Source organism: Haliotis rubra, unplaced genomic scaffold (genome assembly GCF_003918875.1).
Source record: "Haliotis rubra isolate DU_JTF1 unplaced genomic scaffold, ASM391887v1 Scf209, whole genome shotgun sequence".
Taxonomy (NCBI): Eukaryota; Metazoa; Mollusca; class Gastropoda; order Lepetellida; family Haliotidae; genus Haliotis; species Haliotis rubra.
Genome location: NW_025766103.1, coordinates 1,442,629 through 1,455,577, shown reverse-complemented (window position 1 = coordinate 1,455,577; position 12,949 = coordinate 1,442,629). Strand labels below are relative to the sequence as shown.

At 40.5% G+C, this 12,949-nt stretch overlaps 1 protein-coding gene across 1 annotated transcript; it reads left to right on the top strand.

The window, feature by feature from the left end:
• Positions 1–1,652: 1,652 nt before the first annotated feature.
• Positions 1,653–3,530, top strand: LOC124276400 (serine/threonine-protein phosphatase 6 regulatory ankyrin repeat subunit A-like). The gene has a single exon (XM_046712042.1). It carries the CDS (start codon positions 1,653–1,655, stop codon positions 3,528–3,530), a length of 1,878 nt encoding a protein of 625 aa, XP_046567998.1.
• The last annotated feature ends 9,419 nt before the right edge of the window (positions 3,531–12,949 follow it).

Genomic DNA, 12,949 nt, shown 5'->3' with positions numbered 1-12,949 from the left:
CCGGAAACAAAACCCACCCCTCCCTTTTGAGACTAAGTCCAAATCGTTTCCATGGAAACCAAGAAAAATAAGAATGACAAAAATCTGCAAATAGCAAAAGGCACCACTTTGGGATCTGCCTCACATATCTGCCAAGTTTTGCTGAAAGATATTAAGAAGTTTTGAGTTGTGCTCTGTAAACGAAGTCCAAGCCTCCCTATTGAGACTAAGTCCGGAACGTTTCCATGGAAACCGAGAAAATAATAAATCAGGAAATTCTGTAAATAGCAAAAGGCACCACTTTAGGTTCTGTTTGATAGATCCACAAAGTTTGGCAGAAAGATATGGAACGTTTTTTTAATTATGCTCCGGAAACAAAATGATTACGTACGGACGGACGAGGCGTCGACTATATTCCCCCGCATTACACACCGGGGGATAAAAATGGGCGTTGTACCCCAATCTGTCCACTGCCACTGAGCCTTTAAAGATCGGTTATTACAATCAAAATGATAAAATTGAAAAGCATGCCTTTTCATGCAACAGCATTTAGTTCTTATACTGAGGCAATACCGTGGAGATAAAGTCGTAATGTCATCTTCTGTAACGTCACAGAGTGGGAAATGTGAAATGGTATTCAGTTTTGACAGTCAGTATTCGAGAATGCAAAAACACACCACCTCATTCAATCTGTCAGAACAACCCTGTTCGAGCGTGTATACGAATTGAATGGAGTCACCCTACATGTTCATCGATTTACTCTTGTTTTATCAATGGGTGAGTCACATGCCGTGTTGTTCCATTGAAGAGATAACAGGCAAGGGTTTAGAAGTGTGGTCGACTGTGAAGTCGTTGAACATGGTCAGCACGCGCCTCGTGAGGGCCCCCTGAGCACTCAACACAATACCCTTTCAAGCATCTATAGAAATTCACTGAACCGTGACGTAGTTGGCTACAAGTAGATAAAAATGTATACATAGTTGTGTTGTGTCGCTTAATTTACACACACGTAATTTAACTACACGTAAATAATTACTGTATGCAATAATTACTACATAATGCACATTCTATTGTGTTGCTCCACATATTGTAGACAGAAACAAGCCCTAATGTGATGTCATACCTTCCCGAAGTTTCTGCATAATGATGTGACACACCTAGGTTATGAGGTCAGTACAAGGTCACATTCTCCTACATAATGAAGTCAGACAGGTGTTTGAAAAAAACAGGTGCATCATAAAAGAAACAAAATGGCCGTCTATTTTCTGCTCAATACCCCTGGTTACAACACAAAACATCATTTGCTCAAAATCTATGCTGTTTTGTATTTGTAACTACTGAATGAATATGTTTTGTTTTGCAAAACAGGATAATGAAAACAACAATTGAATTCTTCCAGTTGTGTTCCACATGCTGGTCATTTTAGCCAGGGTCCATTGCATGTTTAGTGACTAATGTCACATTGCGTCGTAGCCTAAGGTAAACACATTCACTTTCCGGAATTATATGATGTCCTGCATCTTCATTCTTTTTACCTTCATTGTGTTACAGTACCATCGCTGTGTGACCTCCATAGCGCCTCAAAGTCCGGCGAACTATCAAAGGTGAATGTCGTCTTGTCACAGGAACAGGCAGACATTGATTGCAAAGACCGGATTGGTAGAACACCTGTGATGTGGGCAGCTGGTATGGGACATAGAGATGTGGTTGAGTTACTTGTGACTAAAGGGGCTAAGCTGTCACTCGTTGATAATCTCGGTGTCAACATCCTTCAAGCAGCCTGTTTGGGTGGAGATGTAGAGGTGGTGAAGTATGTCCTCTCCCAGGACAGGGTGGATATCAATGGCAGAGTTCGTTGCGGGAGAACACCTGTGATGCTGGCAGCAGAGAACGGACATTTTGAAGTGATGGAGTTACTAGTAGGGAAAGGAGCTAATTTGTCACTCGTTGATAAAAGAGGTAACAACATCCTTCACTGTGCCTGTAGGAGAGGGGATGTTGAGGTGGTGAAGTACATCGTCTCAAAGAAAATGGTTGATATCAACAGTAGGGAACGGAAAAACAAGACACCTTTAATGGTAGCAGGCGTGTGGGGACATGAAGCAGTGGTAGGATTACTCGTAAAACAAGGAGCTAATCAGGCACTCAGGGATAAACGCGGTAACAACATCTTACACTTGGCCTGTCAGGGAGGACATGTGGAAGTAGTGAAGTACATCATCTCGCTGGAAACGGTTGATGTCAACTGTAGAGGATGGAGGAAAACGACACCAGTTATGTGTGCTGGACAAAATGGACATAAAGACGTGGTTGAGTTACTCGTTAATAATGGAGCTAATCTGTTACTCAGAAATTCACGCAAAAACAACATCCTTCACACTGCATGTCATGGAGGACATATTGAGGTGTTGAAATATGTCCTGTCACGGAACACGGTGGACATCAACAGTAGAGGAAATGACAACAAGACACCAGTGATGGTAGCAGGGCGAAGGGGACATAGAGACGTGGTTGAGTTACTCGTTGATCAGAGAGCTAATCTGTTACTCAGAGATGCACGCAGTAACAACATCCTTCACTTAGGATGTCAGGAAGGACATGTGGATGTGGTGAAATATGTTCTCTCAGAGAACGTGGTAGACATCAACAGCAGAGGAAATAACAACAAGACACCAGTGATGGTAGCAGGACGAAGGGGACATAAAGACGTGGTTGAGTTACTCGTACAAAATGGAGCCAAGCTGTCCCTCAGAGATGCCCGCGGTGACAACATCCTTCACCATGTCTGTTCGGGAGGACATGTGGAGTTGCTGAAATATGTTCTCTCACAGAAGACGGTTGACATCAACAGTAGAGGATGTGACAACATGACACCAGTGATGGAAGCAGGACAAAGGGGGCATAAAGAGGTGGTTGGGTTACTCGTAAAAAATGGAGCTAATCTGTCGCTCAAAGCTGACCGCAGTAACAACATCCTTCACCTGGCCTGTTTTAGAGGACATGTGGAGGTGGTGAAATATGTCCTCTCACAGAACGCGGTTGACATCAACAGTAGAGGAAATAGCAGCAAGACACCAGTTATGGATGCAGGACGAAATGGGCATAAAGACATGGTTGAGTTACTCGTACAAAATGGAGCTAATCTGTCACTCAGTGATGCCCACGGTGACAACATCCTTCACTATGTCTGTTCTGGAGGACATGTGGAGGTGCTGAAATATGTTCTATCACGGGACACGGAAGACATCAACAGAAGAGGCAATGGCAACAAAACACCAGTGATGGTAGCAGGAGAAAGGGGACATAGAGACGTGGTTGAGTTACTCGTGCAAAAAGGAGCTAATCTGTCACTCAGAGATGCACGCAGTGACAACATCCTTCACTTGGCCTGTCGGGGAGGACATGTCGGGGTTGTGGAATATATCCTGTCGCAGGGTATTGTGGACGTCAACGCGAAGAATGAAAAGAGAGAGTCAGCCGCCTCGATAGCGAAGACACTGGGACTACGACACGTGCTGGAGCTTCTTGTGTCACATGGTGCTAACATGTAATAGGTGCAAAGAATGAAAGATTGGATTAATAACGCGTTGCGTACAAACATGTGGTACAGAAATAATGACGAGTAAAGACATACATGTGGTGCAGACACATTGACGATTTGAATTCCTACATGGTACAGGAACATTCACGGGTTGAGGGTATGCATGTGATAAAGTTACATTGGCGACTGAGTACATACATGAGGAACACAAATTTTGAGAAGTTGAATCCCTAGATGAGTAGCAACATGACGACTTGATTACATCTGGTGAAGACAAACTGACGATTAGAGTACATGCATTTGCTACTGAAATAATGAGTTGAACCCAACACGAGTACAGACATATTGACGACTTGAATCCCAATATGACAATATGAGTAAAAACATATTGACAAGTTGAATCCCAACCTGAGTACAGACATACTAACGAGTTGAATCCCAGTATGAATACATCCATATTGACGAGTTGAATCCCAATATGTGTACAGATATACTGACGAGTTAAATCCCAGAATGAGTACAGACATACTGACGATTTGAATCCGAACATGTGTACAGACATATTGACGGGTTGAATCCCAACATGAGTTCAGATATATTTTACGATATGAATCCCTACAAGAGTACTGATATAGTTACGAGTTGAATATATATGTGACACACACACTTTAACACTGGGTATAAATCTAAAATATCCTCAAAATACAATTTGATATAACTCGTGAATCCAAAGAAATACAAGTTTTGTTCAGGCCACCTATGCTACACTTGTTTGTGTTTGTGTTTTTTAACCAGTTATTTCAGTATACCCTATTGTAAAAGGAGACAAATCTCCAACCTTTAGTTGTCCATTTGAATAAGGCTGCGTAATAACTAGATGACAACAAACCCAACAAACTGGATTCTGACAAACCAGTGAGCGTCCGGAAATCCGCTTGAATTCAAATTTTCGATCTGATTGTGCTCAACAGAATCTGGGGAACAAAGGATAAAATACAAGCACTTGAGTACAGTGGCCATGTTAGCCAACTTATCTGATAACAACTCTACCATTATATGATGTTGAATATGGAGATAAAGTATACTGATTCTTCAGCACAACTTCCAACTTTTAGCTACCAAGAAACTGGATTCCAAAAAGTCTAGTTGAAAACCAAGGACATTCCCTTGAAATCAAATTTTCGATCAGATTGTGCTCTGCAGAACCTTTCACTTTGCAAGTTTTAATATTAGTGGATAAGTTATGTACAATTATGTACCATAATATACAACAACTGGCGTGGACGTATTACGTTCAGTTTATGTACTCAAAACAGCGACGACCACAACATTTCCAGGCATATTACATTTAATACAATAACTACTCACTTCCAGTGGCAGCGCAGCAAGAGCGGAATGGCCAACTGACTTTCAAAAATCTTCATTTAAAGGATTAACCGATAATACGTAGATTGATAATTACTGTTATGTGTTCAAGTGGTAATGTACATGTATGTAGGTTTGCTACTTTGTAGTTTTTAATTTGCATAATAATGCTGTTCATCGATGTTATATATGATCAACAGAAACTGTTGGCTGTATATCTTTGTTGTATATTCTTTGTTATGATCTACCGCTTCTCATTCTTCGATCCTCCGATATGTACAAGAATTCAAAAAACTGTCGAAATTATAGTCTGAATTGTGATTCCACGAAGAAAAAGCCGATCGACATTTCAACGTGTTCACAGTTGTTTCCCTTCAAAGTGTTATGCTGTCCCCAATTAGTTATGATATAAAAAAGATAAAATGCAAGCATTTGAGTACAATGACGTTTTATCCAGCTTACCTTGTAATAATTAGGACGTGCCCTTATATGTATATGGAGATACAAGTATACTGATTCTTCGGTACAACTTCTGCTGTCTGTGATCAGACAGAAATTGATATGTGTAAATAATATAGCATGAAAGACGTACTCTGCAACAGACGTTACAAGGATACGTGTGTAACAGACACTGAGCCACATAAAACAAATCTTTATCAGGAGGGATCGAACAATCTACCCAGTGAACAGTTACTAATGGAACAAATACATATTAAGTTAATCCACATGGAGAATATGATATCCACCCTGGCTGCAACAGTGGATGAATAGTAAATAGAAGTAGGGTATGTATCGACTATACGATTGATCTACTGTCTGTGCACTTTTTTTACGTGGTGCAGTTTACAAAACACCCTAAACATATCTATTTGTTTATATTCATTAAACCTAGGTTTAACCATGGAGATGAATATTTATTTGATTTTACACCAGCCCCATAAGATGCATGGGGCTGAATATAGCTCACCACGCCATGACTTGCACAAGACGCGGAGCATATTTGGGAGAGAGTCAAACAAACGCTTGCCTCTATATGGGGCTGTGCTTGATTAATGGGATCAGGAGGGACCATCATTTTGGACAGAATTCTGTAGTACACATATAATGAACTGCAAAAGAAACGCCACCTTTCAAGCCAAACAAGATAGTGTTTTTATCATGATTCTACCGATTTGTTAACATGTTTTTCAATCCAAATTCACAGTTACTATCAGCATCAGTTTGCTTTCCGATGAAAGAGCATCTCGACCAAACGCATCAAAAGACAGACGTGGTAAAAGGTTCCAAATGACATTCGTGAAAATGCAAATGCACGTTCATATTGTGACAATCCTGCCAATGAAAGCGAGTCCCAAATTCACCTGAAATCATTTTTGTTTTGACACAACAGTCATGCCACGGATTACGAGAGATCAGAAAGACCAAGCCTTGCACGATTGCAAGTTGGCCAGATTGCACGGCGGCTAGCCAGTCATTTTAATGTTCATGTTTGGACAATCTACTGACTGTTGGAGCGGTATCAGCAACTAACAGCAACAAAGACCGTGGAAGACCTTCAATAACACCACATCGTCAAGACCGACAGATTATGCGCAACCATCTGCAGGATCGCCTTATCAGAGTGACGGAAACAGCACGCCAGGCCATTGTGACTGACAACACACTCTTTAGTACCGATACAGTGCGTCGACTTTGCGTGCGCGAAAGAAACCTTTGCTGTCACCGTCATACCGCCAAAACCGACTGCAATGGGCCACTCAGCATCTCAATTAGCGTTATGATGAAAGCCGATATTGTGTTTCGACAGTCGATGGCAGAGTGAATGTATACAAAGGCGTGAGGAGCGGTTTTCGATGAGAGTATTGTTGAAAGAGACTCGTGGTGTGGTGCAAGTATCATGATGTGGGGTGCGGTTGGTCTGAACCAGAGAGTTGGTCCAGGACGAGGAAATGGCATGACAGCTGCTAATTATATATTGACCAAGTCACAAGACCCCACGTTGTATCACATTTTGAACGTCACAGAAATCACATCTTTCAGCAAAACAACGCTCGTGCTGCAGTGCCAGGCCAGAGCAGCATTGGAGTGAGTGAGTGAGTGAGTGAGTTAATATTTAACGTCACATCGGCAATATCTCAGCCATATCGTGACGAAAACAATTTATGTAAAAAAAAAAATTATAACATTGTGAAGAGTTGAACCTGTCGATGATGGACAGTAAACATACTCGAGTTTCACAGAAATGACCATAAAACTAGCACGTAAAACTAAAACAGTGTAATTAAACAAGACAATACAATATATAACACGGGCTATAGATCGCCAGCATCTGAAGGTAGATCACCATACCAGGAACCATGGGGACTTACATTACTTTTGCTACCTGCATGGAGCCTAGCTGGAAGAGCAACATTGGACGTCCTAAATAAACGTGACATCCAAACCTTACAATGACCTGCACTTTGACCGGAGCGTTTTGAATATTGTTCGACATGAAAGGGAAGTTGACTATTGGAAAGTTGAAATCGCCCCTTTTTGTCATACAGACTTGTGGACAGTTTTTGTCACTATTTATGTCAGTCTATATGCATAGATGTAAATATATAACAGTTGTGGCCGTCTCGCGTGTCTCCTTAATTTTAAGTTCAGGTGGGTAAATCAGTGGAAGGCAATTGGTTATTCGATGGTTACTGAACGATCTACCGGAATCTTAAGTTCTTGGCCAAATTGCCTTATTTTGATTTTGCCAACACATGCAGAAGTTCTGGTTCATGTGCATAAAGAAACAGATCCACAAGGAGAGAAGAGAAAGTGGTGACCATGGGGATGCCTACTTCTGGGCGAAATGTTTTACCCCAAAATCTCACGAAGATGTTATCAATGAGAAAGTCCAGCATTTCACATTATTGTTTTCACTTCAAATGACAATTGCTTTCATTTTTGGCAAATTCTCTTGAACCTCTTAAGATAGATATGTAGGAATATCTTTGTTCACAACGTTTGTTTACAAATGCCGAGTGGATCAAGGAATGAAGTTTTCCCTTCAGTCTGTCATGTGGGATAGTGGCATACAATGTTGGAAAATCCAAGATTTTGACAGAAGGGAACTTGGCTTTTTTTGTGATTTTAAAATTGTAAGCACATTATTTGAGTTTTGAAAATCCACATGGTATTAACTCTTCTTGTCTCAAAAACTTTCTTTGAAAAAGTTCCTCCTTGAAAGCATTAAGGATGATGGTTAATGTTTGAGACAAGACGGATTTTTATGGAGTTTTGTAATCCAGTTCAAAAAGAGTAATTTGCATGTCTTCTGTTTTAAGAGTCAAACCAAACGTTCATAGCACCGTTAAAGGGTTTGGGCAGCTTTCTTCCTCAGCTACATTACAACAAGAAATTATTGAGAATTTAAGATTGTAATTTATTTTTTTACTTTTCTCTCATTACTCACGTATTAATGTGAATATTAGCAGAAGATAACTCCAGATTCAAAGACAGGTGAGCAGTTACTATTTTGTCAAGTCACCATGGGCAGCAATGCAAGCTTCAATGCGGCGGGGCATACTACTGATCAAAGAAGTTAGAAAGATGTGGTCCATGCTGTCACAATATCGGACAACCTCTTCTTTCCTTTCAGGAATATTTGTCAGATTTTTCTTATTGACACATTCCCTCATAAGTCCCCAAACATTTTCTATTGGATTTAGGTCAGGGCTATAGCTTGGCCAATCTAATAATGTCATATTTTGGGTCCGAAACCAGGCCTGTGAATGCTTTGAACGATGTTTTGGGTCGTTGTCCTGCTGGAAAATCAAAAAAATTCCATAGAACACGTGAGCAGATGAAAGTAAATGTCCCTCTGTGTACCGCTCACTGTTCATATTCCCTTCTTATACAGAGAGGGGCGTTGCCCCTAACACAGATATGCCACCCCACACGTTAAATTGCGGACTATACTTTGGGCGCTGATACAAAGGTTTTTCAGTTTGTTTGGTCCAGAATTTCAGTGTACAAGGAAACAGCCACACAGAACTTTCATCTGAGAAAATCACATTGTCCCAGTTAACATGTCTATGCTGTAAGCACGAGTTCAACCTTCGCTCCTTTTGTTCAGGTTTCATGATCGGTGATGGAATTCCTCGACTTTTCTGCCAACCAATTGCATGCATCTCAGTACTAATTGTCTCCTTACAGACAGCCATAGTTCCTCTATCAATCATATCCAGCCTTAAGTTTTCTAAACTTCTTCGTTTGTTTTTACAAACAAGAATACAAAGCCGCCTCCTGTCACCGACAGTCAATTTTCTTGGCCTACCTGCGCCACCCTGGTGCTCAATGCCATATCCATTTGCAATATTTTTCAAAACACGATAAACAGTGGACAAAGGGATGCCTGTTCTACTTGAAATCACTTTAGCTGATCTGATGTCCTTGTTATAATACTCTAAAATCAACTTCCTCTTCTCTACATCATCGATACTGAGGATCACTGAAAATGCCGTCTGCTAGCAAGTAAACAAAAGGGGATAACTCTTCACAAACTAATGAAAAAGGGTTAACGGAGTTGTCTCCCTTGAATGAAACCAAGCACTTGATAGCTGGTCAAGGTTGTTTATACTAGAAATCCAATTAAACATATTCCTAAAATTCTCGATAATTTCTGGTCATACTATAACATACTGGCCTCATATGTGGCATTATTTTATATATTACGTATACCAAGCTCTTTGATCATACAATTGATATAATTGATGTAATTACATTTAATGGTTATGTTATGTCAGGCCTTGTCAGTTGGAATAACTACAAACTTTTCAGGCAGGGCAGCCAAACTTTGGATAGAAACTCTTTTTCCTCTTTTCAGTTTGTGCATTCTTCCAAAGTGAACATTACGACTGACCTAACCTACTCCGAAAGACATTTCACAGGTTCTTTATCTCTTTCGGTCCCTGTACACGTGAGTGAGTGGGTTAAAATGTAACGTCATATCGGCAATATTGCGGCCATATCGTGACGAGAACAGTTGATATCAATAGGCAAATCAATAAATGTATAACGTAAAAAACCTGTCATCGAAGCACAGTAAAACAACTAGAATATCACAGATATACATGTAAAACTAGTAATTAAATCTAAAACATTCTAGTGAGTGAGTGAGTTTAGTTTTACGCCGCACTCAGCAATATTCCAGCTATATGGCGGCGGTCTGTAAATAATCGAGTCTGGACCAGACAATCCAGTGATCAACAGCACTGACATCGATCTGCGCAATTGGGAACCGATGACATGTGTCAACCAAGTCAGCGAAACTGACCACCCGATCCCGTTAGTCGCCTCTTACGACAAGATAGTCGCCTTTTTATGGCAAGCACATGGGTTGCTGAAGACCTATTCTACCCCGGATCTTCACGGGTCCTAAAACATTCTAACTATAGGGGACAACACAATATACAAATAGGCTATAGATCGCCAACTGAAGGTAGATCACCATACTAGGGACCATGGGGACTTACAGTACCTTTGCTACCTGCATGGACCCTAGTTGGATTTACATCATTCCTTCAGCTGTCACCAATTTTTTGACAATCTAGCCGTAAATTGAAAGAACATATATGGTACGATTAAAAATAACAGTAGGTTAAAATCTACTTGGATTGCTTTGGGACTTATGTACCCTCTCAGGAGGACAATGGTTTTACTGTACTTTAACTCCCTTTGAGGGTACAGCCACTAACAATCTCAGTTGTAATGTAAACTACCAATAATAAAATATTTATATATTTACAAATCATTTACCAAATCTAATTCTCTTAAAAATGCAATCATTAAATGAGAACTGACATTATTATAAAGATCCTTCATAGTTCGTGATTTGAAATAGTTATCCCTTGTGATGGAATATTCAATACAGTCAAGCAAGACATGTTCGACCGTGATTCTTTCATCACAAGGGATAAAAACGGAGGATCCTCACCTTTAAGCAAATATTCATGTGTATATCTTGTGTGGCCAATACGACATCATCGTATGGTGACCTCTTCAAGTCTGGACTGACAACCCAAGTAGGTGTAACCAATGTAGGGTTTTCTTTCATGTAGTTTATTTATACCTACTTGGGCGTCCCACTTCTTTTGCATTAGATCATGAATATAAGATCTAATGACAGCTTTATAATCAGAGTATAGGATAAGAAGTGTTGTCACAGATTTATGTAGTGCTGCCTTGGCAGCAAGATCAGCCATTGTATTCCCAGAAATGCCAACGTGGCTGGGTAACCAACAGAGGACGATGTCGTATTGGCCAGTTGTAAGATCATTATATAATTCAATAATTGTTCTATTAAAAGTGGATGTTTACAAGAAATAATTTAATAGCATGAAGGCACGAAAGAGATTCTGAATAGGTTATATATTGTTTGCATTTAGGGTGTCTTTGAATATATTTTAAGGCTGTTAAGATGGCGTTTGCTTCTGCTGTGAAAATTTAGCTGTGATCTGGTAATGTAGAAGATATTGGTCTGGATCCAACGACAGTGGCGCAAGCCACTGCGTCACCATCCTTGGACCCATCCGTAGATAAGGATTTGTATGTATTATATTTAGTTTTTAATTAATTATATTCTTGTCTGTATTGTAATTCATTAGTTTCTGATTTTCTTATATGTTGTCAGTGCAAGGGCAACTTGTGGCCTCACCAATTGCCAAGGAGGAGAAGAAAGAAGACGGGAAGGAGATATATGTTCTAGCTCAATGCCAGCAGCAGAAAGGAAATGTTTCACTCTTATTCCAAAAGGCGGAGAAAGAGAAGACTTCTTGTTATACAAATCCCCGTAAAGAGGATGAAAGACACAGTGACTGTTATATGCAAGGTTTGACTCGTTAGAAAATAGGTTTGTTATATACTGTAACGTTAATTTTATACGGCGTTGGTTAAGATATGGCTCATCAGCCTCGACGTAGAGGCTGTCAACAGGTGAAGTTCTAAAGGACCTAAGACAAAGTCTTAGACATTGGTGGTGGACAGAATCTAAAAGCTTGAGGTTGCTTTTGCAGGCTCCGCCATATACAATGGAGCCATAATCAAATTTTGAACGGACCAGTGATCGATATAGATGGAGGAGGGTAGCATGATTCCCTCCCCACATAGAATTGGAAACGACTTTCAACTCGTCAAGTGCCTTCCACATGCCCTCGTGTCTATGCGAAACTAAAGATTAAAAAGATTGAGATGACCCCCGACTCGAAATGCAACACAGTATTATACAATATGACAAGGCCGGACACTTCGGTGTACCCCACCCGCCTGCTTTGCCGATCGCTAAGCTACTATCACATGCAGTCGATTTAAACTTAATGTAAACATACTGTTGGATGATTGGCCTATTGCGCACCACTCATGACACCTACCAATTCTTTATTGTTATTTCTGCAAGTCGAATGAAACCCGATTTTGACTCTTAACTTAACGATCTTGTCACAAATGGATAATGATACGTCCGCACAAAACGGGGGTGTGGTCGAAGCAAGCAATGTTGATATTGAATGTTGCATTTCAAAATTATATTATTATATACATTTGCCTAGAATCCTATGCCAGAAGGCGGTGGCTCATGGGCCTATCTGGTGATAATGACCTCCAAATGATGCATGTCTCTAATTTCTTGTCTTGGGCCGAACCAGTCGGGCATGTAATTGGTAGGCAAATAGAGATATGTCTCTGGAGTATAACACCCCTGTATCCCTGATGTCGGCATCTTGGCTATCCGGTGCTATTTGACACTGTCCTTGTTGACACTCCGTGGTGGGTGGGGAGCAGGGGTGCTGAAAATTTTTTCCTTTCATCATGGCACTTCAACCATCTGGTTCAACTAGAAATGAACAAAAGAGACGCTTAGAGGATGTAGATCTCTCTACTTGACATGTGTCTTCTAACAGTGACTCATGGGCTAGATTTGAGGCTTCGGACATTCTTCCACTTAAACCTAATTCCTTTGCAATTTCAAAGGCCATCTCCGGAATTTGTGGAGAAGTTACAAATGTTACCCGTCTTCGCAGTGGCTCGCTTCTT

What these genes read in the sequence shown, in the direction of transcription:
- LOC124276400 (XM_046712042.1), top strand. Translation starts at nt 1,653, where the DNA reads ATGTGGGCAGCTGGTATGGGACATAGAGATGTGGTTGAGTTACTTGTG.